At 49.4% G+C, this 26,902-nt stretch overlaps 1 protein-coding gene across 1 annotated transcript in view; it reads left to right on the top strand.

Moving 5' to 3' along the window:
* col9a3 (collagen, type IX, alpha 3) overlaps positions 1-26,902 on the top strand; it is a 186,695-nt gene that overhangs the window by 144,151 nt on the left and 15,642 nt on the right. Inside the window, exons 24-30 of the mRNA XM_072515326.1 lie at positions 6,855-6,926; positions 9,532-9,567; positions 13,665-13,709; positions 15,885-15,917; positions 17,013-17,159; positions 18,700-18,754; positions 26,427-26,609. Coding sequence (XP_072371427.1) covers positions 6,855-6,926; positions 9,532-9,567; positions 13,665-13,709; positions 15,885-15,917; positions 17,013-17,159; positions 18,700-18,754; positions 26,427-26,609 — 571 coding nt within the window. The remainder of the gene's footprint in view (positions 1-6,854; positions 6,927-9,531; positions 9,568-13,664; positions 13,710-15,884; positions 15,918-17,012; positions 17,160-18,699; positions 18,755-26,426; positions 26,610-26,902) is intronic.

Below are 26,902 nucleotides of genomic sequence, written 5' to 3'. Positions count from 1 at the left end.
ATCACCCTCTGTCTCCTACAACTGAGCCAATTTTGAATCCACCTTATCAAATCCCCCTGTGTCCCACGTGCATTTGCCTTCTTGATAAGTCTCCCGTGTGGGACCTTGTCAAAGACTGTTGATATCCAGGTAAACTGCATCAACTGTACTACCCTAATCTACACACCTGGCCACCTCCTCAAAAAATGCAGTCAAATTTGTTAGGCATGAGCTCCCTCTGACAAAGCCACGCTGACCATTCCTGATCAAACCTTACCTCTCCAAGTTGAGACACATTCTCCTTCAGAATTTTCTCCAATATTTTCCCAACCACTGACGTGAGACTCTCTGGTCTGTAGTTCCCTGGCTTGTCTCTACAACCTTTCTTAAATAGTGGGACCACATTAGCTGTTCTCCAGTCCCTCTAGCACCTCCCCTGTGGCCAGAGAGGGATTAAAAATTTGGGTCAGAGCCCCTGCAATCTCCTCGCTCACATCCCACAGCTTCCTGGGACACAATTCATCCGGACCTGGAGATTTGCCTGGTCATTGTGTGGTCATGAATGTAACTTGCCACTTGTCATCCCAAGCCCGGGCATTGTCCAGATCTTGCTGCATTTGGACATGGACTGCTTCAGGAGTCGTGAATGGTGTTGAACATTTTGCAATCATCAGTGAACAAGACCACCTCTGACCTTTTGATGGAAGGAAGATCATTGATGAAGATTGGGCCGAGGACACCACCCTGAGGAACCTCTGGAGTGATGTCCTATAGCTGAGATGATTAACCTCCAACTACCACAACCACCCTCCTTTGTGCCAAACTCCAGGTTTTCCCCTTGATTTCCATTGGCTCCAGTTTAGCTCGGGCTTCTTGATGCCGTACTCATCAAAGTGACCCTGGCAGAACCCAAACTGAGCATCAGTGAGCAGGTATTGCTGGGTAAGTGCCACTTGATAGCACTGTTGATGACTCGTGCCATCACTTTGCTGATGACCGAGAATAGGCTGCTGGGGTGTTGTTCGGGGTGGATTTGTCCAGTTTTTGGTGGACAGGACATACTTGGGCAATTTTCCACATTGAGTAGTCAAATCTAGAGGTAATAAAGGCACAGGTGATGGTTTCAGCAGTAGATAAGCTGAGACGGGGTAAAGCCGGGCGATGTTACGGGAGTGGCAATCGAAACAGTCATGATGGTGAAGAGATGTATTCAGAAGCTCCTACAGGGTAAAACACAACACAAAGTTTTGTGAGGGCCACGAAGAATCCAGCACGAGTTTTAAGGATACAAAGTAATAACATTTATTTACAATAACATATATATATAACAGCAGCAGCAACTTCCCTTGCTGCACACTCCTTCCTGCTGGTTCCTAAACTGGCCAGCTTTATTTATACTAGGAGTTTACTAGTGGTTTCTCCGCCCGCCCCCGCCCCCCCTCCTCATTGGGGAAGCTCATACTCCCACAGGATTGTGGGATTGTCATTAGTCCCCAGCCAATGGTAAGTAGGCAGGTTATAACACAACGTTTGTGAATGGACTGTTTTAGTTTCAAACTGTTACCCAGAGAGAGATGGTGTCGGTAACCAGAGAACAAACTACAATGGCTTCAGTCTTCCCAACATTTAATTGCAGGAATTTTCTGGTCACCCAGCACTCTATGTCAGAGGAGCAGTCTGATGATTTAGCCAGACTGGAGAATTTGGGAGAGGTAGCGATGAGATCGAGCTGGGTATTGGCAGCATTCATATGAAAAGCAATCCTGTTCTTTCGGATGGTGTTGCCAATGTAATAATAATAATAATAAGTAGATGAGAAAGAGGAAGTAACAGAAGATTGATCCTTGGAGGGGACGCCAGGGGTAACGGTGCAGAAAGAGGAACCATTGCAAGTGATTCTCTGGCTACAAGTAGGTGGATGAGATTGGAACCAGCTGAGAGCAGACCCACCCAGCTGGATGATGGTGCTGAGGCTTTGGGTGAGGAAGACTGGAGCAAGCATTTAAAAAGGATATGGACATGTAGAGGAGGGTGAGGAGGGAAGGTTACCTTTTGTCACCCTCACCTGGATGTCATTTGGGACTTTAATGAGAGCTGTTTTGATACTGCGGCAGGGGCAGAGACCTGACGAGAGATATTCAAACACAGGGTTCCAGGAAAGATGAGCATGGATATTGGAGGTGACAACATATTCTCGGACTTTGGAGAGGAAAAGGAGTTTGGATGTGGGATGGAGGTTTGCAAGAATGGTGGGGTCAAGGGTTGGTCTTTTGAGCAGAGGGCTGCTGACAACAGGTTTAAAGGAGAGAAGGACATCGTCTGAAAAGAGAGGATTGTTTGCAATATTGGCTATAGCGGGGGTTAGGATCAGCAATTTAGTGAGAATAGAGTTGAGGTTACAGGAAGTGGGTCTGATGGACAAGATGAACTCAGGCAGCGCATATGGGGAGATAGGAGAGAGGGCAAGGGAGCGAATCTTTAGGGGAGGTTTGGCCAAGTGGGCGACATGGTAGCACAGTGGTTAGCACTGTTGGTTCACAGCGCCAGGGTCCCGGGTTCGATTCCCGGCTTGGGTCACTGTCTGTGCGGAGTCTGCACGTTCTCCCCGTGTCTGCGTGGGTTTCCTCCGGGTGCTCCGGTTTCCTCCCACAAGTCCCGAAAGACGTGCTGTTAGGTGAATTGGACATTCTGAATTCTCCCTCCGTGTACCTGAACAGGCGCCGGAATGTGGCGGCTAGGGACTTTTCACAGTAACTTCATTGCAGTGTTAATGTAAGCCTACTTGTGACACTAATAAAGATTATTATTATTAGTGAAAGGAGGGCCTCAGCAGAGAAAACTGATTGGATTGTCTCAATCAAATGACAAGACGTCCGTGAGCTCCTCACAGTCGTTGTTGGAGGTGAGAGTGAAGGGGACTTGGGGGAGAGGTTTATGGTGACGGTTTGCTGTCGAGTAAGGAAGCCAGGCATTATCTTTGCGTTACAGAATGATCCTGGGCAGCTTCAGCAGATGTGAGCAGGAACCAATGTGGTTCAGGCATGGAGATGAGGGCCATAGCAAGGGGAATGGCCTGGGTGAGAAAGAGTATTGGCTTGATTGGCTTGATTGGGGAATTAGGCATTACACCTGGAGGTGGTGAGGGTATGCACATGCAGGAATGTTGTGGGGAACAAGCGGTCAAGGGCTAGATAGTTGGGATTTTGGAAGTGCAGATGTGATTGAATTGTGGGATAGGTTTTCCCGGGGATTGGGGCTGGGCCATGCCCAAAGCTGCATTGCTGTGGTGTACAGACAGGGGGCGCTCCTCATCACGTCTGTTCCTGTGGTGTTGGTTCTTTCCCATGATTCCCTCCTAGAAACCCCGTCAATCCCAGAGAGCTCACAGTTTATTGAAAAGGTGTTTGAATGCTCACAGTAATCACACGGTTGTCATTCAAATGTTATTGCAACTCATTATTTGTTGAGATTTAAGGATTTCAACAGAGATTTAAACAGTTTTCAAGAGCTTTGAAAAATCATCTTTCCCACAGCCTTGAAACCTTGTCTCGCACTCATTCCTAATATTTTCTTCCATTTCTTCTGCTCCTCTTAGTTCCCTGGATCTTTTCCCTCTTTCCTGTACTTCTCTCTCAATTTCAATTCGCCTCACTTCACCCCTTCATTTTACCCTCTTCACCTCCTCCCTCTTCCCCATATCCAACTCTGCCATCCATCAACATCCTTTCACCGCACCTCTCTCCTTCCTTCCATCTCTGTCTCTCCAATCATTTCCTTTGCCATCCTTCCCCCTGCTCCTTCCAATCTCCTCTCACTATTCCTCCTGTCACCTCACTCGTACCCTCCTTATCATTGGCTGCTTCCTCTCCTCCTCCACGCCACTCTCCTTCAAATTATTCTCTCCTTCCTCTTCCTTTCCTCGTGGTAAGGATCCTCCAGGGAACTACAGGCCGGTGAGCCTTACGTCAGTGGTCGGGAAATTACTGGAGAGAATTCTTTGAGACAGGATCTACTCCCATTTGGAAGCAATTGGTCGTATTAGTGGGAGGCAGCATGGTTTTGTGAAGGGGAGGTCGTGTCTCACTAACTTGATAGAGTTTTTCGAAGAGGTCACAAAGATGATCGATGGAGGTAGGGCAGTGGATGTTGTCTATATGGACTTCAGTAAGGCCTTTGACAAGGTCCCTCATGGCAGACTGGTACAAAATGTGAAGTCACATGGGATCAGAGGTGAGCTGGCAAGGTGGATACAGAACTGGCTAGGTCATAGAAGGCAGACAGTAGCAATGGAAGGGTGCTTTTCTGATTGGAGGGCTGTGACCAGTGGTGTTCTGCAGGCATCAGTGCTGGGACCTTTGCTGTTCGTAGTATATATAAATGATTTGGAGGAAAATGTAACTGGTCTGATTAGTAAGTTTGCGGACGACACAAAGGTTGGTGGAATTGCGGATAGCGATGAGGACTGTCAGAGGATACAGCAGGATTTAGATTGTTTGGAGACTTGGGTGGAGAGATGGCAGATGGAGTTTAATCCGGACAAATGTGAGGTAATGCATTTTGGAAGGTCTAATGCAGGTAGGGAATATACAGTGAATGGTAGAACCCTCAAGAGTATTGAAAGTCAAAGAGATCTAGGAGTACAGGTCCACAGGTCACTGAAAGGGGCAACACAGGTGGAGAAGGTAGTCAAGAAGGCATATGGCATGCTTGCCTTCATTGGTCAGGGCATTGAGTATAAAAATTGGCAAGTCATGTTGCAGCTGTATAGAACCTTAGTTCGACCACACTTGGAGTATAGTGTTCAATTCTGGTCGCCACACTACCAGAGGATGTGGAGGCTTTAGAGAGGGTGCAGAAGAGATTTACCAGGATGTTGCCTGGTATGGAGGGCATTAGCTATGAGAAGAGGAACGAAGGAGGTTGAGGGGCGACCTGATAGAGGTCTACAAAATTATGAGCGGCATAGACAGAGTGGATAGTCAGAAACTTTTTCCCAGGGTAGAGGGGTCAATTACTAGGGGGCATAGGTTTAAGGTGCGAGGGGCAAGGTTTAGAATAGATGTACGAGGCAAGTTTTTTACACAGAGGGTAGTGGGTGCCTGGAACTCGCTGCCGGAGGAGGTGGTGGAAGCAGGGACGATAGTGACGTTTAAGGGGCATCTTGACAAATACATGAATAGGATGGGAATAGAGGGATACGGACCCCGGAGGTTTAGAAGATTTTAGTTTAGACGGGCAGCATGGTCGGCGCAGGCTTGGAGGGCCTGTTCCTGTGCTGCACGTTTCTTTGTTCTTTGCTCCTGTTTGTCCCTTGTTTATTCTCTTTATATTCTTCTGTTTTGGCTTTTGTACCTGAACAAACATTTGCCTATGCCTTTAAGGTGGACTTCACCTTTAATTAAAAACAAAGGAATCCAGCAGTATCTGCTGACATTGGTGATGACTCATCTTGATGGACTTGGCTGTTAGCCAATGAGCTGTTTACTTTGCCGGACTCTATGATGATAGTCTATGCTGATTTGTGCTGACTGTGCTGGAGCTTTCTGCCAGGCACAGGAAGATTTCATCTGGTTTGATCAAGAAGCTGGAGGATTAAAGCCTGATCTTTCTCTCTTACCTGATGGACTCTATCTAAAAGTTCAAAGTAAAGACCTTTCTCTCTATACAGTCAGATTGAACTACAGGGAAGTTCAGTCTAGCAACAGCTGCAGTTGTTTAAAGAACCCTCTTTGAAATCTCATGAGGGGAATTCTGTTTTTCCTCTGTAAAGATAGGGGTGATTCTGGTGGAGTTGGAAACAAATAAGAATTACACAGGCCTGAGGCGGATCTTCTGAGTGAAGGCCCAGGTTAATAAAAATGAAAGTGACTTCCCAGAGGGAATCCTACAGCTGAAGGGTACTGACTGAACGATCCTGCCAGGATAATCTCCAATCATACATTGGTGGCTTTGATCGTTATGTATCCTGGAGAAGAACCTGCTACAATGACCTCAGCATCCGATGCAAGGACACTCATCTTCCATTTCATATTAATCCTTTATAATTTTACCTCCCCCTCCCTCTGTGTGTGTCTGTCTTATGTTTGTATGGATAGAGGGTGGGACGCTAAGCTGACTGTTATTCTATTTTAATTATTGCATGTCTTATCTCTATTTTGGTTATAATGTTTGTACCTGGACAAAAATTTGTCTATGCCTTTAAGGTAGATGTCACCTTTAATTAAAAACAAAGGATTCCAGCAGGATGTGCTGACATTGGTGACGACTCATCTTGATGGACTTGGCTGTCAGCCAATGAGCTGTTTACTTTGCCGGGCTCTTTGATGATAGTCTATGCTGATTTGTTTCACTTACAGATCTGGTGCCTGTAAGTCATTGGAGCCGTCATGGGCCGAAGATCTGATAAAATATATACAAATTATTGGTTAATTCACTTGTGTGGTACTTCGGGGCCAGTGGGGCTGGAATTGACCGTGCACTCACCTGGGGTGTTGGAGCATCGTCCTTCTCTTTCTCCCCTATATCTGTTTCTACTCTTCCCTTATCATTTCCCCTCCTTTTCTCTGACCCACTTTCTTTCTTGTCTTCTTTCTTCCTTCATCATCATTCCCCATCGTCCCTTCTTCTTATCCCTGTTACACCTCATGCTCTGTTGTCCACCCTGCTCTATCTTTCCCTCTACCTCTCATCTACTGCTTTTCCTACTTACTCGTCCACCCTGTTCTCTCTCACCTTCCTCCTAATCATCCCTTTCTCTCCTTCTTCCTTCCTCCCCTAATTCTTCTTCTACTTCTCTCTTCCTTCACCTCTTTCCTGTCGCCTTCCGTCCCGTCTCCACATTAAGATAACTCTGCTGTGTCATTTTTTGCCTCCAGGGTCGGAAAGGCGAGAGCGGTGAGCCAGGTGTCCCAGGGCCTACGGGAATCCGTGGGGATTTTGGGGAAAGGGTGAGTGTTGTTGTTATCATGTTAACGAAGAAATTAAATTAGCCGTTGAGATGGTTGTCTATGTCAAATGATCCCGATATCCATTCACTCTGTAAATTATGGCTCTGTCAATGATTGGCTACATTGAGCCTATTAGGATTGCTATATTTTGTTCATCTTCACCTTTGACTACTCAACACCATTTAAGTACATAGACTATCACAACACAAAAGGAGGATTTCGGCCTATTATGTCTGTGTCAGCTCTATGAAAGAGCTAATCTATTGGTCCCTCCTCCTGGTTCTGCCCTACATGTCACTCCAGAACCACAGCAATGTGGTTGAAGATTAGCACCCCCCCCCCGGCCACCAAACCAAAATGGCCGAGTAAGTCTCCTGAAAGGCAATTAGGATGGGAAACAAATTCTGCCCTTGACAGTGATATTTACCCCCCCCCCCCCAAAGAATGAATTTTAAAAAACGTTATCGAAAGGCTCTGTGGATTGCAATCCCAAGCCCAGGGATACTGAGGCTCATTGGAAACCGCTGAGGTCGCACGCCACCACGGACCAGGGTTTATATGACTCAGCTCTTCACTGCTTCCAATCCTGAGCTACTCATGGGAACGTTACAAATTTCCTGTCTGAAGATTACAAACCCTGGGCGAAATTCTCCGGTATCGGCGCGATGTTCGCCGACTGGCGCCCAAAACGGCGCAAATCAGTCGGGCATCGTGCCGCCCCAAAGGTGCGGAATGCTCCGCATCTTGGGGGACCGAGCCCCAACCTTAAGGGGCTAGGCCCGCGCTGGACGAATTTCCGCCCTGCCAGCTGGCGCGGAAATGACATCTCCGGACGACGCATGCGCGGTAGCGTCAGCGGCCGCTGACGGCATCCCCGCGCATGCACAGTGGATGGCGTCTCTTCCGCCTCCGCCATGGTGGAGACCGTGGCGAAGGCGGAAGGAAAAGAGTGCCCCCACGGCACAGGCCCGCCCGCGGATCGGTGGGCCCCGATCGCGGGCCAGGCCACCGTGGGGGCACCCCCTGGGGCCAGATCGCCCCGCGCCCCCCCCCCAGGATCCCGGAGCCCGCCCGTGCTGCCTTGTCCCGCCGGTAAGGTAGGTGGTTTAATCTACGCCGGCGGGACAGGCATTCTAGCAGCGGGACTTCGGCCCATCCGGGCCAGAGAATCACGGGGGGAGGGACCCGCCAACCGGCGCGATTCCCGCCCCCGCCGAATCTCCGGTGACGGAGAATTCGGCAACCGGCAGGGGCGGGATTCACGCCAGCCCCCGGCGATTCTCCGACCCGGCGGGGGTTGGGAGAATCTCGCCCCCTATGTTTGACTGTTGCCAGATTCCAAGTGATGAAGGAAGTTCTGGATTGAAGCTGCAACATTTTGTTTCCCAGCCTTTATTCATGGAGCCAGCTTGTATCTAACAGGCGTGTGCCCGCTCTCTCCTGCAGTGAAACTTCAGGGATTGGGGATCCCACCATCCTCCCTTGTATTCCATTCAATACAGTCCCTCAGTGAGGCCAGAGGTTAAAATATACCTGTCCCCTTAAAGTGAAAGTGGCGGCACGGTGGTGCAGTGGTTAGCACTGCTGCCTCACAGCGCCAGTGTCCCAGGTTCGATTCCCAGCTTGGGTGACTGTGCAGAGTCTGTACGTTCGCCCCGTGTCTGCGTGGGTTTCCTCCGGGGGCGCCGGTGTCCGCAGTCGAAAGATGTGCAGGTTTGGTGAATTGGCCGTGATAAACTGCTCCTGTGTTGCAGCGGGATCACTTTATCTGTTTCCTGATTATAAAAAACAGCTGTAAACATCTGCAATGGGAGAATCGCGTTCTCGCAGTCTCACAATATTTTGCGCCCGCGATGTGGCAATTGTTTTTGATCTAATGAAGTCTGACGCATTCCTGGCGTGCGAGAGATGCCTTGAGGTGCGTCTCCAAGAGCATTTTATGGGGCGGAGGTGCTTGACGAGGCAAAGGTGAGATCAGGATGTCAAGAACCCGGGAAGGTGCGGACAAGATTTACTGGAATACCGGGATTGAGGAACTTCATACTGAGAGACGACAGAAACTGGGGTAGCTCTCCTTCGAAAAAATTTAATCAGGGTGTTCAAAATTATAAATGGTGTTGTAAAACTTCTTACTGTGCTCACCCCAGTCCAACGCCGGCATCTCCACATCAAAATTATAAAGGTATTAGATCGAGGAAATAAGGAGAAACTGTCTCCACCGGCAGGAGGGTCATCCATCGGCCAAGACAATTTGAAGTCAGGCAAAAGAGTCGGAAATGAGGAGAATTTCTGTTACAGGGAGTGGGACTAATTGGATAGTCTTTCAAAGAGCCAACACAGGCCAAGGTGGGTTGAGTGGGCTCTGTCTATGTTGTAAGATTCTATGAAGGGAGTGTCTTTCTGAACACTGGGCCTGAAGATAGAGGGTTAGTTGACTATTTGGGCAGTGTTGTCCCGCGTGTCTTGGTCACCATCAATCGCACACTGACAGTCAGTTTTCTCACCCTCGCTGGTGATTGGAAGATTGGGCAATGCTTTCGCTGCTTTTCTGTTCAGTTGAAGAATCTTCGCAGCCGCTTAATTATTTGTTTTCTTCCTTCCTTAGGGTCCCGTTGGAGCTTCTGGACCCAAAGGGAATCAGGTGAGAAAAGTATTGCATCCTTTGCAATCCCTACTTGGAGGCATTTTCTTTCAACCATTGAGTCAAAAGTATTTTTGTCAACTCTGATTGGATGTATTCCTGGAGAATTCAACACATGGAGCTCAATCCCCCCCCCCCCCCCCCCCCCCCCCGCCCACCCAGGAGGCGGGGGTAGAATTAGATTGACTGGATGGGATTCCTCCGGGAACTCACCCGCCCAAACCCAGAGGCAATTTGACACTTGGGCAGATAGGGCCTGAGGTGGGAATCCGCCCTGTCACCTATTAAGGCCCTTGAGGGTCCACTTAATGGTCTTTTCCCATCCAGCCTCAATTTTTAGGCAGGTTGGCTGTGGGAGCAGGGAGGGTGTGGAAAGTGACAAAAATATTTTCTCCATCTTGGGTGGGAAGGGAGGGCCCACTCAGGGTTGGGGGGCCCTCCCCTCCTGGGTGGTGAAGCTCCGGGATGTTGGAGGCCCGGGGCTCCCTCTGTACCTACCCGCAACACTGCAATCGACCCTCTCCTGGCCACACACCCCTCCCACTATTGGCCCCGGACCCCTGGGACTTGCCTGTCCAATGGACCTGGGACTTGGTTCCAGGCAAAGGGCTGCAGTACCGCTTCTGGCCACTGAAACGCTGTGCCCGGCCGGGTTGCAGAGCTGCCAGCCAATCAGATTGGCCGACAGCTCTCGCAGGCGGAACTTCCTTCTAAGGGCAGATAGAAATCCTGCCCAGTGCTAATCAATGCTGGGGGGAATGTTACATGGCGCTGGCAGTAGCACACTAGGTGCCGAGTCTCAGGGTGGTAAGCGCCAATCGCTCGCCACCCTTTAAATCCTACCCATGATTTCCAAACCCCCCCATACTCACACCCAGCGTGACCACCCCACCAGCATCCAGCCTACCAAGGACATTTCAGTCAAACTGTCTTTTATTTCTCAACTCCCAACAGTTTTATATTTAATAAGCTAAAGTGTTGAACGAAGAATTATTTTTCATTTGATTATTTTGCTGGGCTGTTCTCAACAGTATCCTCATTTCCTGGAAATTCCAGAACAATCCTCAAGGATTGGCAACCTCAGATTCAGGACTTCAATCTCCGACTGCTCTCAGGGATATTTGGGTCAATTTTAAATCTCGGCTTGGTAGATATTTTTCAATTCAGCGATATGGAGGTGATGCGACCATCCATTCACACGAGACGATTAGTAGAAGTGAACAGTGGTTTTAATAAGCTACATCTGTGCCTGCCTGCGACTGCTCTGTACTGAGTACCGCCTACAGGCTGCAGGTTTATATACCACCCCCGAGGGGGCGGAACCACAGGCGGAGCCCACAGGGGCATCAACATAGTACAGTACAATACAATGGTGAATTGCAGTAGCAATACGTTCACAGGAAGCAAAGGTGAGTTTATGGAGTTAGGTTGTCGAGCAGCCATGGTTTCAGTGAAGGGTGATGGACAGGCTTGAGGAGCTAAATGGTCTCCTCCTCTTCCTCTGTGGATTAATATGCAGCCTCCTGTTCACATCAGCTCTGTTCGAGCAGTGACAGGTGCTGCAGATTGGTAAACTTTCCTGTTGGAAGTCATGGATTTAGGAACCGTTGTCCAATTCCACTGTTAGACCAATTTCTTGTGGTCTTTGCTCGTACTTAGCCAACAGTAACAAACTCTGTTACTGATGATCCTCACGATTATTAATAGAATTAGGTTTTTGATTCACACTTTTCGGGGAGTCCCAGATATTGAACTTGCATCTGGGACCACAAAATATGTTTAGATTAGTTTAGGCTGTGTGGGTTAATGCAGCTGGTGGATTGTTGCATTGTGGACTGTTCTTTATCATTAGTTATTTTGGTATAGTTGGTAAATCCAGTATTTATTGCTCATTCCCTCATGCCCCTTCATGTCACTTCAGAAGATGAAGCCTAACCATGTTGTGTTTGGAGCTGGTGTAACGTGTTGGCATAGACCAGGGTCTCGATTCTCCGCCGGCGGGATGCTCCGTTTTGCCGGCAGCCCAGGGGTTTCCCGACGGCGTGGGGCTGCCCCCACAATGGGAAACCCCATTGACCAGCCGGCGAAACGGAGCATCCCGCCGGCGGGGTGAACCAGGAATCTGGCGGGGCGGAGCGGAGCGGAGCGGGGCGGGGTGGGGTGGGGCGGAGAATCCCGCCAGCGGGGTGAAACAGAAATGTGGCGGGGTGGAGCGGGGCGGGGCAGGGCGGAGAATCCCGCCGGTGGGGTGAAACAGAAATGTGGCACGCCGGGGCGGGGCGGGGCGGAGAATCCCGCCGGCGGGGTGAAACAGAAATGTGGCGCGGCGGGGCGGAGTGGAGTGGAGCGGGGCGGGGTGGGGCGGGGCGGAGAATCCCGCCGGCGGGGTGAAACAGAAATGTGGCGCGGCGGGGCGGAGTGGAGTGGAGCGGGGCGGGGTGGGCGGGGCGGAGAATCCCGCCGGCGGGGTGAAACAGAAATGTGGCGGGGCGGAGCGGGGCGGGGCAGGGCGGAGAATCCCGCCGGCGGGGTGAAACAGAAATGTGGCGGGGCGGGGCGGGGCGGAGAATCCCGCCGGCGGGGTGAAACAGAAATGTGGCGCGGCGGGGCGGAGTGGAGTGGAGCGGGGCGGGGTGGGCGGGGCGGAGAATCCCGCCGGCGGGGTGAAACAGAAATGTGGCACGCCGGGGCGGGGCGGGGCGGAGAATACCGCCGCCGGGGTGAAACAGAAATGTGGCGGGGCGGGGCGGAGAATCCTGCCGGCGGGGTGAAACAGAAATGTGGCGCGGCGGGGCGGAGAATCCCGCCGGCGGGGTGAAACAGAAATGTGGCGGGGCGGAGCGGGGCGGGGCAGGGCGGAGAATCCCGCCGGCGGGGTGAAACAGAAATGTGGCGGGGCGGGGCGGGGCGGAGAATCCCGCCGGCGGGGTGAAACAGAAATGTGGCGGGGCGGGGCGGGGCGGAGAATCCCGCCGGCGGGGTGAAACAGAAATGTGGCGGGGCGGAGCATCCCGCCGGCTGGGCGGAGAATGCAGCCCCAGATTTAGGGCACCAGCTCCCCTTCCCTGAAATAGATGTGTTTTTTTTCAATCCAGCAGCATTTGTAATTATTTATTTTCTGCTGCTGGCCTGCTAATCTCCAGGTTTATTGAGGTTGATGTAACTCACTGACTTGACCTGATTCCAGCATCACATATTGGCCATTCATTGTACAAACTGCACAATTCGCGTTGACATAATTCGGGCAGCACGGTGACACAGTGGTTAGCACTGCTGCCTCACAGCGCCAGGGACCGGGCTCAATTCCGGCCTTGGGTGACTGTCTGTGCGGAGTCTGCACATCCTCCCCGTGTGTGCGTGGGTTTCCTCCGGGTGCTCCGGTTTCCTCCCACAGTCCACAGATGCGCAGATTGTTGGTTGGCCGTGCTACATTGCCCCTTACTGTCCAAAGAAGGTGAAAGTTGACCCTAATGAATTTGGCAATGCTGGCAGGACCAAGACTGAATGCAAAGCCAGTGGGAACGTGATCCGGTCTGGAGGAGGATTCGACAAGGTGGGTGGGAAGGTGCAGAGGATTCAGCAACCGCAAGGTGAGGGAGTTTAACAGTGAGGTAGACGGGACAAGCAAAAATCTGCGTAACGGTTAAAGAGGTAAGCGTGCCTGCTCTAAGTAATGAAACATCACTGTCTGGGAGCATGTGACCGTCAGAAGTAGAGATGAAAACAGAAGTGGAGATCGTGCATGAAAATTATCTCCCTAATGTGGCAAAGGTCAACATCCGATTTGTAGGAAAATCTCCACCTGAGTGAGGGAATTTCCAAGATAGCATCCCGGTCTGCCTCTGAGCCCAGGAATTGCCTTCGGACCCATTAGCTTAACATTAGAGCCAAGGTTCAAGAAGGTTGTACAACACACAAGCTGCAGGAGTTCAAGAAGGTGACTCACCATCACCCTGTCAAGAGCAACGAAGGATGGCCAATAAATACCCAGTCCCGTGAACAAATACATAAAAAAGAAACGGCCACGTATTGTGAATGAAACACACTTTCTGTTGTTCAAGTATATGTTAACTCCGATTGTATTTACTCTTTTGTAGGGACTCGCAGGGTCTGATGGGCTCCCGGGAGAAAAAGGTGACATGGTGAGTTGGAATCTACTGCGAGTCCGGTATCACCCAGCCACTGATGTAGCAATCACTGTTACCCACAGCTATTGATCACAACTAACTGCGCAAGGCATATTCGTCAATCAAACTATGAATAACAATCGTCAGTCATGTCAATCACACCAAAATCTTGTAGATTGACCTACCTGTCCCCTCTTAATGAAAGGTTCACGTGAGGAAGGAGCTGTGCTCCGAAAGCTAGTGATTCGAAACAAACCTGTTGGACTTTAACCTGGTGTTGTAAGACTTCGTACTGTGCCCACCCCAGTCCAACGGCAGCATCTCCACATCAATGAAAGATTGATTATTATATGAGCTGTTGCTTGAAACACACGGCTGAGGAAATGGGGAACCTCTCACGTTGATTGCAATATAATGATGAGCTACTTGTAGTAAGGAGCTGCTGAGTGTAATATGATCGTAATATGCTGCTTGTGTTATGATAATACGATGTTGATTGTGATATGGTAATGAGCTACTGGTTGTAATAGTAAAGGTCACTTTAGAGGGCAGTTAAGAGTTGATCACGTTGCTGGGGGTCTGGACTCATATGTAAGTCAGACCAGGTAAGGGCGGAAGATTTCCTTCCTTAAAGGGCATGAGTGAACCAGGAGGGTTTTTGTGATTGTTTCACCATTACTAAGGCTGACTATACATTCCAGATTTATTAATTGAGTTTAAAATTCTACCAGCTATCTGATAATTAGGTGTTAGAAATAATGAGGAATAGTTGTGAAATGACAATGAGCTATTGCTATAAAAAGCCAATTCGCTGCTGTTGGAATATGGTAATGAGGTGCTGAGGGCAGTGGCTGGGACGTTGGTGTAAACAATACGAAACAGACCCTGTTCAAAACGGAGAGTGTGAGTGAAGTGCGGACCTGCCTTAAAGTTACACAGATCTGAAGACCCTAATTTCGGAAGAGGTTTTGTGCAGAGGATTCCCAATGGCGGCTTTTCAGAAATCTACGTGGGAACGAGATCACAGTTTGTCCTTATTTCTGTGCCCTCATTTCGAAAAGCACCAGCCCAGGAATCCCACTGTTCCCTGGAGGTGGGGAGGTCAGTTTGTGTTGCTGGGTGCTTTACTATTACCTCCTGGCACCTCCAAGCGAATGGGCCAGTGTACTGAGAGGCTGGGCTTGAGGAGATGGGCAGCGGCTGTGTTGTGTTGCATGCGGACATCCCACTGCCAGCAGAGGTGACCATTCAGGTGGTCCAGTTACCGACTCCACGACATTGTCAAGCAATTGGGATGTCTGGGACAATCTGTGTAGGGACAGCGGGAGGAAACTGAGAGAGCCAGCATGCTCAGCCGCATGGCCAGCAATTGCTGATATGATTCTGGGCATCTCCTGGGCACGTGGGTCGTTATTATGTGAACGTAACTATCAGGCGCGTAAGCAGGGGACTAGCCAGCATGTGGAATCTGATCATCCTCACCCACAGACAATGAAGAACTAAAAGAACAGAGGAATTAAGAGCTGGGGTAGACCTTTTGGCCCTTCAAGCCTGCTCCACCAATAATGGAGCATTCATAGCTCTCTGGGGTAGAGAATTCCAAAGATTCACAACCCTTCGAATGAAAACATTTCTCGACAACTCAATCCTAAATGATCAACACCTTAGTCTGCGACTCGTGTTCCCGTGTTCTCTAGCCAGGGAACACATTTTCGCAGCTCCTACCCTGTCACGTCCCTTAGCAATTTTATATGGTTCACTGAGGTCACTTCTCATTCGTCTGATTTTCCGGAAAGTAGGTGGAGTCAATGTTTCCCCCAGGACAATTGCCCAATCCCAGGAACCAGTCTAGTGAACCTGCTTTGCACTCCTACCATGCAAATCAGCATTTGGCAGGAGCAAGCTCATACTGAGAGCTTCTAGCACAGAGTGGGACTCTCTCTGGCTCATGGATGGTACTTGATGTTCTTTTTTGTGCCTGCCTCATGCCTCTCTGAAGATTTTGGGATTTGGTTGCCTGAACGTTTGGTTGGTATTGCATTGTGGTACGTGTTACCCTTTCTGCCTTGGGTAGTCAATGTTATCTGTGCTACTGAACTCACAGAGAAGATTGCAACTTTGGGCACCAGCATAGTGATGTAAGGCTTGCCCTGAATAAATCTTTAATCACCTTTGTTTTGTCTCCATTAGGGCCAGCCAGGACCGCAGGGGCAGAAGGGAGAGGTAGGTGTTCCCAGAGAAACATAATTGATTGAGGGCTTTGTGAAGCATCAGTTCGTTATTCACCTTTCTCCTTCTGAGGGTCACGACGTTAGCCACATGTGTCTCGACAGATTTAGAACTGTATCCCAAGAAATCTTGGACAGGATTCTCCGTTGCCCGACGGCGATACCGTAATCTGCGATCGGGCGGTTAATCGACTTCAACGCCCAAATCGGGGCAGGCACCAGTTTGACACGGGTCAATCATGCTCTGCCCCCTTTGAAATGATGTCATCGCGTTGCGCGCTGCGTGCCGATACACCGGCATTGCCGGCCCGTTGGCAGGCCCTCCCGCGATGCTCCACCCCCAATGAGCCGAGTTCCTGACTGCGTGGGACACGAGTGGTCTCAGCGGACGTGACCCCGGCGTGGCGGCTGCGGACTGTGTCCAGTGCCACCACACTCGGCTGGGATCCGTGCCACTGGCCAGGGGGGCCTCCGTGGGGGCTGGGTGGGGGACTGGTGGGGCGTAGCCAGGGGGTGGCCTGTTGAGTCGCGGATGGCGGGTCGGATCCGCGCACAGTCGTTGCCATGTTGTCTGGCGCGACCGCTGCATGATCATTTCATCGTAAAACGCCCGGGAACTCTCAGTTCGAGCCGGCACTTAGCCGCTGAAACGGAGAATCCAGCTCCTTATATTTGGAATGAAGTATTAGGTGATTGAGCTCCTTGCACAATAAAACCAACCCACCAGTTGCACTGAGCTGCTCTTGAGTGGCAGTGGAAGGACCAAGTTGCCTCTGTTCTCCCCAACCCCAGTGTCATTGACATTTTTCTCAGCTTGGAATGGTAACAACCACGGCAACCAGTGGCTTTGTGCAAGAACCTGTGACATGGCGGCGTTCTGTGAGGGAGGAGGGAGAGAGAGAGACAGGAAAAGGAAAGAATGAATCCATTGCCTTTGCTTCACTGAAGTCTTTATTATTATATCTCCTGTAAAATAATTCCGTTTTTGGCTGCAAGTTATTTTCACTGCCTCAATTTCTGAATTAACACGAGGTTGGGGAATGTTAGTTGATCTGCTATGAATTCTCTTTTACCTTTCTGATGTTTTCAGGCAGGAGGTCGCGGTGAGGTGGGACCCAAAGGTAACCCAGGTCCAGCTGGTGGTCCCGGAACAGATGGCGTTCCTGGTCCTTCTGGGTCGATGGGTGTGGCCGGAGAGCGGGGAGTCCCTGGGGTTACTGGAAAAACAGGTCCTCCTGTGAGTAACTTGTTCAAAGATACTGTGGACGGGGGAGGGACTGTTTTACTTAAACCTTCTGTTTTGGACAACAAACCTGAGCCATTTCATGCAGGAGGTTTTCCAATAACTCTCAGGACCATGCTTGCCTGGCATGAAGCAGATTCAGAACAACAGATCCCTTAGGCATGGACATTATTAATCCCCCCATAAAATCGTACAGCATCAAAGGAGGCCATTCAACCCATCGTGACATTGTGACTGGCTCTTTGAAAGAGACATTCAATTAGTCCTGCTCTCCCTAATTTTTCCCAGAGTCTTGCACATTTCTCCTTTTCACTTTTCCTCTAAATTTCTCATCCATTGTTTCCAAATTCTACTCTTGTGTTCCAACCCTCTGAAATCTCTGTGTTCCTCCAATTCCAGCCTCTTGTACATCTTTGACTTTAATCACTTTGTCATTGACAGCCGTGCCTTCAGCTGCTGAGACTCTTGAGTCCCCTCCAATTCTCTAACTCTGCCCCCTCGCGTCGCTTTTTAAACACTTGCCTCTTGTCACCTTTTCTAGTTTCTCCACATGTGGTTAGGTGCCAAATTTCTTTTTTGATAGTGCTCCAAGTGTTTATCCACCTCCTTTTTTTTTCTTGGGCAATTTAGCATGGCCAATGCAGCTACTCTGCACATCTTTTTGGGTTGTGGTGGTGAGACCCACGCAGACATAGGGAGAATGTGCAAACTCCTCAAGGACAGCGACCCGGAGCCGGGATCGAACCCAGGACCTCGGTGCCATGAGGCAGCGGTGCTAGCCACTGCACTACCGTGGCGCCCCATCCAATTCACTTTTAAAAGCTAGTATTGAAAGGACATCCAGCACTCGTTCAATCAGTCAATTCCAGATCACATCTCCCTATGTAAAGATTTCCCCTCTGGTTTATTTCCTAGTTATTGTAGAGGACCACATCGAGGAACAGTATATACGCAATATCGAATGACTTGCTCTAATAAATTCTGAGATTGTCTCATGTGTCAGACGCTTCCACCCCAGGAGATGCCAATATCGCAGACTACATCCCAACTGAATTTAGGTGGTCTCGTAAAATTAAGACGATTTTGCATGCTCTTTCCAGGTTAATAGGCAGCTAACGCTAACAAGTTCTCTCAAAACTAGACCATTATCTTTACACACAGATCCTTTGGTGCTTCTTCAATTGTATTAACCTGACAATGTACTCTGCACGTTTTGCTTCACAGGAGAATCCTCATGGCCTGATCTAAAGCTGTACAATACACAGATGTATCTTTTCATTCATTCATGCTGACTAAGCCAGTATTCATTGTCCATCCCTAATTGCCCCTTACAATATAGAAGGACATTAATATGTGTGTCTGTATTGTCAAACTACTTACTTATTATTTCTGACCAGATGTTAATATCGCATCACATCCACTCTACGTTGCTTGTTTATCCGGTTCCACCTTAGCCCTGTGTACTATCAATTCCACGTACATATTATTTACATCCACTGATTGAATTAGACACATTTTTCTCACTAATCCACAGGGAAAACTGGCGAGTGAGCAGCGAATCCGGGATCTCTGCCAAAACCTGATCAACGGTGAGTTTAATCTTTCACAATGAACGTTCATCATTCTTTATTCCGTTCCAATACATTAATTAATGTTTCACCAAAAGCTGCATCAACTCAAGACTTCTAAAAGGGTGTAAATAAAATGGGGTAACCCATTACCTGAGGTGTGAGAGAAACCTCTTTACATAGAGAGTGGTTGGAATGTGGAACTCTAATGGCCTGTTTCCATCCTGTAAATTCAATGTCATATGTAAGAGTTATCCTCTTAAGCTGTTTATTAATCATCTTATCCTTAGCCGGATAATTGCATAGGAACACTTACTAGAATACAATGGGCGAGGGGGGTTGGGGGGGCGGGACGGTGAAATTGATCTCCATCAGTGACCAGGAAATGAATTTCTCTGCCAATTTGGGTGGAATTCTCCGATTTTGAGACTGAGTGGTGGGGGCGGTTCCAGTTGTGCTTTTCGCGCTGGCCAGCATGGCAGGATCCCACGCCAGACACTGCACTTCGAACCTCATTAATTAGGCACTGGCGAGTTTCCCTCTGAGTCACCTGGTGGCCTGACAGCTGACTCGTCTGCCTGCCATCAGCTGGTGGGTTCACAGGTCCTGGCACCATATTTAAAACCATCCAGCTCAATCATATCCCTCTCTCCAGCCCACCTGTCTTCACCAGACTGTGCAGAATGTCAGCAACTCAGAGGAAAAAGACTAGCAACCTCAAGAAGAAGTCTGTTCCTCGAATCAAATCAACCGCCCTCCTCCTGAGCCCATCATCTGCAAGGTGCCCATTCCCCACTTGGACCCCTGTCCACCACATCTGGACCCTTAAAACATCCCCTTCCAGTAAACTATGCTATTAGCTAGGGGAACAGACAGGTGTTTCTGTGGCCATAGACATGACTCCAGGATGGTGTGTTGCCTCCCTGGTGCCAGGGTCAAGGATGTGCAGCTGCAAGACATTCCTCTGAGGGAGGGTAAGCAGCCAGAGGTCGTGGTCAACATTGGTATCAATGCCTTAGACAGGAAGATGGTTGAGGCCCTACAACCAGATTTATGGAGCCAGGTAGAAAAATAGCAAACAAATCTGTGGCTGGAACGATGGTACAGGAGGGAGGGGGGTTACAATCCTGGTACGCTGAGTCAGGCTCTGGGGAATGACACCTGTGTAAACCGGAGGAGTTGTTCCTGAACAGAGCTGGGACTGGGTTCCTTCTGGGGCGTTTTGCTAATGCTGTTGGGAGGGTTTTGAACTAACTCGACAGGGGTGTGGGAACCAAGAGGAATTATTAAAGAGGAATACCAGGATGCACAAAATACTGGGAGGGTCAGAAAGCACGAGTACAGAGAATAATAAGTTAAGAGGTGAAGTTGGAATAAGGGAGATAGCAGTGACGTACCGATCAGAGTTACAGTGCAGGTATGCGAAAACACAAAGTACCATAAATAAGATTGGGCAGTTGCAGATTGCAGTGTGGAAATATGATGTTGTGGCGATAACAGAGACCTGACTTCAGGAAGGACAGGGCTGGGTGTTAAATATTCCCAGGTGTAAGGTGTTCAGAAAAGATAGGAAAGGAAGAAAAGGAGGAGGGTGGGTTAGGGATGGTGCTACAGTGCAGGGGAAAGAGGATGTCCCAGAGGGTTCAAGGACACAATCAATTTGGCTGGAGCTAAGGAATAAAATGGGTACGATTATATTGTCCGATGTCGTCTAGAGACCACCAATCAGTGAGAAGGATGTAGAAGAACAAATGTGCAGGGAAGTTACAGAGAGTTGGGAACATTATAGAGTAGTTAGAATGGGGGACTTTAGTTACCCAGATGTAGACAGGGACAGTGGTAGTGCAAAGGGCGGGAGGGGCAAAAGTTCCTTGATTGTGTCAGGAAAATTTTCAACAGCGGTATGTGTCCTGGGACATCATTACAGAGGGTAATGTCCCAGGCGCAACCATCTTCAGCTGCTTCAATGATCTCCCTTCCATCATAAAGTCAGATGTTGGGTGTTCACTGATGATTGCACAATGTTCAGCACCATTCGCAACTCCTCAGGTACTGAAGCAGTCCATGTGCAAATGCAGGAGGACCTAGACAATATGCAGGCTCAGGCTGACATGTGGCAAGTAACATGCAAGGGCCAGGCAGTGACCATCTCCAATAAGAGAGCGATTCAACGACATTGCCATCACCGAATCCCCCACTATCAACATCCTGGGGGTTGCCATTGACCAGACTCTGATCTGGACTAGCCACATTAATACTGTGGCTACAAGAACAGGTCAAAGGCTAGGAATCCTGCGGCGAGTAACTCACTTCCTGATTTCCCAAATCCTGTCCACCACCTACAAGGCACAAGTTAGGGGTACGATGGAATACTCTCCACTTGCCTGGATGAGTGCAGCTCCAACAACACTCAAGAAGCTCAACACCATCCAGGACAAAGCAGCCCCGCTTGATTGGCACTCTTTCCACAAACATTCACTCTCTCCACTACCGACGCACACAGTGGCATCCGTGTGTGCCATCTACAAAATGCACGGCAGCAACTCGCCAAGGCTCCTTCGGCATCACCTTCGAAATCCATGACCTCTACCATCTAGAAGGACAAGGGCAGCAGATACCTGGGAACCCCACCACCTGGAGGTGCCCCTCCGAGTCACTTACCATCCTAACTCGGAAGTATATCGCCATTCCTTCACTGTCACTGCGTCAAAGTTCGAGAACTCCCTCTCTAACAGCACAGTGGGTGTACCTACACTACATACACTGCAGCAGTTCAAGAAAGCAACTCACCACCACCTTCTCAAAGGCAATTAGGAATGGGCAATAAATGCCGGCCCAGCCAGCAACGCCCCCATCCCGTAAAAGTGAATTTAAAAAAGAATATATCCAATCCAACTCGAAAGGACTTGATTTCTTGGAAATGAGGTGGGCCAAGCAGATCAAATGTCAGTGGGGGGCCATTTAGGAGACGGAGACCATTGTATCGGAGAGGTTAAGATGATGATAGAAAAGGAAAATAGGCAATCTAGAGAGAGGATAATTAACTGGGGAAGAGTTGACTTCAATGGGGCAGGAACAGAGTTGGACTGACTAGACTGGAATGAAAGGTTGGTGGGAAAATCTGTAACTGAACAATGGGCTACCTTCAAAACAGAAATGCTCTGGACACAGTCCAGCTATATTCCCTTAAAAGGGAAAGCTCGGGCGAACAAATCAGAGCTCACAGGATGAAAAAGGAGATGGAAGGAGGATTGGGGCCGATTAGGACCAAAAAGGGAATTTACACATGGAGATAGGGAGCATGGCTGAGGTATTAAATCAATACTTTGCATTTGTCTTTACCAAGGAGGTAGATGCTACCCAGGACATAGTCACAAAGGAGGGAATTCTGCCCCTAGAAGAGTTCAAACTTGATGAGGAGGACTAGCCTGTCGGTGCTGAAGGTTCACAAGTCACAGGGACTGGATGAGATGCATCCGAGGATATTAAAGAGAGTGAGAATGGAAATTCCTGGGACCCTGGCCATAATCTTCCAGTCTTCTCTAGACTCAGGGGAGGTACCAGAGGACTGGACAATTACAAATGTTAAGCCCTTGTTCAAAAAAGGTTGTGAGGATAACTCCAGCAATTAAAGACCAGTCAGTTTAACAACAGTGGTGGGAAAGCGTCCGGGAGCAATGATACAGGATAGAATTCGTAGTCAGATGGAAAAATGTGGGTTGTTTAGGAAGAGCCAGCATGGATTTGTAACGGGGAAATCGTGTCTAACTAACTTGCTGGAGGTTTTTGAGAAGGTAACAGAAAGGGTAGATGAGGGTAATGTTATTGATGTGGTGCACATGGGGGGCGATTCTCCAAAATGGTGACTAAGTTTTTGCACCGTCGTGAACGCCGTCGCGTTTCACGATGGCGCGAAACGGGCATGGGGATGAGCGATTCTGTCCCCCACAGGGGGCCAGCACGGTGCTGGAGCGGTTCACGCTGCTCCAGCCTCCCTCCCTGGCGCCAAATGGGAGCCGCGCCAACCCACGCATGTGCAGTTTGGCCGCGCTAACCCGCGCATGCGCGGGGAACTTCTTCAACGCTCCGGCCCCAACGGAACATGGCGCGGGGGTTCTGGGGCCGGAAGCGGAACATAGTAGGCCCGGGGGGGGGGGGGGGGGGGGGGGGAGAGGCCGGCCCGCTGATCGGTGAGCTCCGATCGTGGGCCAGATCCCATCGGAGGCCCCCCCCCCCCTCCCCCGGTGAAGGAGCTCTTCCCCCCGCCCCACAGGCCGCCCCCCGATCCTTCACGTAGAGTTCCCGCCGGCAGCGACCAGGGGCGAACGGCGCCGGCGGGACGCTGCCATTTCCGCACGGCCGCTCGGCCCATCCGGGCCGGAGAATCGGCGGCCCGGCCGCGGACAGTGACCCGCGACCGGCACCGCGGCAAACACGCCGGCGCAAATGGCGCTGATTCTCCGCACCTCGGAGAATTGCGCGCCGGCGTCGGGGCGGCGTGGCGTGGTTGCAGCGATTCTCCGTCCGGGCGCGGGGCTCGGAGAATCGTGCCCATGGTCTTTCAGAAAGCATTCGGTACAGTGCCACACAATAGACTTGTGAGAAATGTGATAGTTCACAGAATAAAAGGGAAGGTAGCAACGTGGACCCAAAATTGGCTGAATAATAGGAAGCAGAGAGTTATGGTGATTGGTATTTTTCAGGCTGGAGGAAGGTTTGTAGGGGCGTTCCCCAGGGGTCAGTATTGGGACCCTTGCTTTTCCTGCAATATATTAATGATCTAGACCTTGTTGTGCAGGGGACACTTTCAAAGGTTGTGGATGATACAAAACTTGGAAGTGTTGTAAACTGAAGAAGACTGTGGAGAACTTCAAAAGACACAGACAAGTTGGTGGAGTGGGCAGACAGGGGGCAGATGAATTTCAATGTGTAGAAGTGGGAGGTGATGCATTTTGGTAGCAATAACATGGACAAACAATACAAAATAAGGGGTAGTATTCTTAAGGAGGTGCAGGAGCAGAGGGAGCTGGGCGTATATGTGTAGCAGGAAAAGAAGAGAGAACAGTTAATATTCTCGGCAGTATCCTGGGCTTTATTAAGAGGGCATAGAGTATAAGAGCAAGGAGGTTATGCTGAACTCATACAAAACCTCAGCTGAACTACTCTGTACATTTTGGACACCACCCCATAGGGGGGATGTGACCACACTGGAGAGAGTGCAGAAGCGGTTTACAGGAATGGTTCCAGGGATGTGTAACTTCAGTTATGAGGATAGATCGGAGAGGTTGCGACTGTTCTCCTTGGCGAGAGGAAAGTTGAGAGGAGATTTGAAGGAGTGTGCAAAACCTTAAGGGAGCTGGACAGATTCGATAGAGAGGAACGTTTCCGGCTCGTAAAAGTATCGAGAACGAGTGGACCTAGATTTAAAGTGATTTGCAAAAGAAGCAAATGTAATGCTCCCCCCGCCACCTCCCCCCCCCCCCCCCCCCCCCCCAGCCCCCTGACTGTGGCGGCACTGAACACCGTCCGCAGCTGACACGCGAGGTCCCCGAACGTTGTAAGGACATGTGTCCCACGCCGTCGGGGTCTTGCCGCATTGGGGGCGGAGCATCGGGGGAGGGCCTCAGTGAGTGGTTTGGGTTTGGAATTCATGACCTGGGAGTGTGGCGGAGGCAGCATCAATCGAGCCATTGAAGAGAGCATTAAATGATTATTGAATAGAAACAATGTGCTGGGCTGCGAGGAAATGGCAGGGAAATGGCGCTGAGTTATCATGGCCGTATGGAGAGCTGGTGCAGACATGATGGGCCGAAAGGCCTCCTTCGTCGCCATAACAACTCTGTGATTCTATGATTCATTTGAGGGGGAAACGCATAGAGAGTCACAATGGTAGGTATAGATGGGGAAAGATGGGAGGAAGCTCGAAAGGAGCATAAACGCCAGCATAGGCAGCTCCTCCCGCCGGAGCTCCACAGTGTAGCGAGAGATTGGGACGGCAATTTGAAAATGGCATCTCAATCTCTGGAGCCCCCGAAGTGACTAGCTGTCTCTCTTTATTTTGCAGATTGCTAAACGGTGATCCCGTCCTCAATGGACGGGGATTTACCTCGCAACGTCTCACGAGATCGTATTGGATAATGCGAGGTGTTGCCAGCCGGGTAGATCCCAGGAGTGGGGTTCTCCCGGCTTCTATTGGCCACATTACGCAGTGGCAAGCTGGTTTTCAGGAGCATCGTGGCCATGAAATCGCGCCCAATGTCACTCAGTGAATTTGAAAAACTATTCTCCAATATTTGGGGATTTCAAAGTTAAACCAATGAGAAACCTCGGGTATATAGTTTGCTTCTAATTTAGAACTAAAAATGTATTTAAAACTATTTGCTAAACTTATTTTACAAAAACATTAAATTTGATTGGCAAATTTACATAATTCTGAGTTTTTATCACTGAACTAAATTCTTGTGTTGCAGTGATATCCAACATGAGAGTGAAATGACACAATAATTAATAATCTTTATTATTGTCACAAGTAGGCCTACATGAACACTGCAATGAAGTTACTGTGAAAATCCCCTGGTCGCCACATTCCGGCGCCTGTTCGGGTACACGGAGGGAGAATTCAGAATGTCCAATTCACCTAACAACCCATTGCTTGTGGTTCCAAGAGAAACGTGCTTTGCTGACCTTTCGTGACACTTCAGTTGTTCTTAACTCTTAAAAGCCCAAGACCTGAAAACTATGTCCATATCGAGGATGATGCTGCAATACTTCTCCCATATTCCAAGGCAGAAGTGAGGAGAAAGGGTATCCAGCCTCCAGCCTTACAGCTCCAACAATCTTCAATGTCACTCTTGGTGCTCCTGAAACCGTGGTCCTCTTCTGAAAATTTTCTTTCTGTTTCTCCTATAATTGAAATATACACATATCTTTTACTCATTGAATACGTAACACCCTGAGATCAAGGATTGACCCATCACCTCCTAATATAAAGTATTAATCGCCAGAACATCAAAACTGGGTTCCCTTGCCTCTCTTGGTCCTTATTCCTCCTACAATCTTTAAACCGTACGTTTGGGGCCATCTAAGCAATCTTGGGTGATTCCATCTTCTCTGCTACTCTTCTCCACCTTGGTGCTGTCCACCTTTGGCCTTTCAGCCAGAATTTCTAAAGTAACCAAAACACCAGATTAGAATGGACTCAGGAATATAAAGAGCTGTGGGGCAGGACAGGTCCCGGGGACATATAACGGTGCAGTACTAAAGGAGTGCCCATCTTTCCTCTCACATGGTGCTATTTGAAGAAGGGCAGGGCTGTCCGCCTGGTACCTTGCCCAATATTTATTCCCCAGTCAACAACATCTGATTCCTTTTTGATGGCATGTTGTGTGATGCTGAATTGGAAAATGTAGCAGAACAGGGACTAAGCTGCATTGGCTGTGAAGCATTTAAGACATTCTGAGGATGTGAAAGGTGCTGTATAAATGCAAGTTTTCCATCTTGCATTGTAACAGAGGTGAAGGGTCCAAATACTATAAAATGCCTGTAGTGTACCAATGCCTGTAGTGTACCAATGCCTGTAGTGTACCAATGCCTGTAGTGTACCAATGCCTGAGATCACACGGTAATAGAATCTCCAACAAAAATAAACATATCATAGCAAGCTGAATTTTCTTGTTTTTACTTCTTCTTCTAGATCAAATTGCATTGTTGGCAAATAATCTGAGGAGGCCAATGGCCCCTGGGATGATAGGACGACGTGGCCTCCCTGGGCCTCCAGGCCCATCAGGGTCAAAGGGTGGAGTTGGCCACCCGGGCATGCGAGGCCCGCCAGGATTGCATGGACCCTCAGGAGATCTTGGCGACACAGGCCCACGAGGTAAGAGTGGGTTTGAAGGGTTTAACGTGACATCGGATTTGACCCATGAGTTCAGACCTAACCACTTGAGAGTACTCTGAACCTTTATGTGGAAGAGTTAAAACACGTTTTTTTTCTTAAAATTGACATGGCTATTGTGCTGTAGTTACTGTGTTTTACTATGGATTTGTTTTGGGGATGCAATGTATATAACCCAGCCCTTGTCATCTGTCGAAGGACCTGGTGAGCTGCCTTTTTAAACCACAGCAGTTCTTGTAGTGACAGTGCTCCAGAATACATATAGATACATAGAA

This window comes from Scyliorhinus torazame, chromosome 8 (genome assembly GCF_047496885.1).
Source record: "Scyliorhinus torazame isolate Kashiwa2021f chromosome 8, sScyTor2.1, whole genome shotgun sequence".
Classification (NCBI taxonomy): Eukaryota; Metazoa; Chordata; class Chondrichthyes; order Carcharhiniformes; family Scyliorhinidae; genus Scyliorhinus; species Scyliorhinus torazame.
This window is presented reverse-complemented; position numbering and strand designations above follow the sequence as displayed.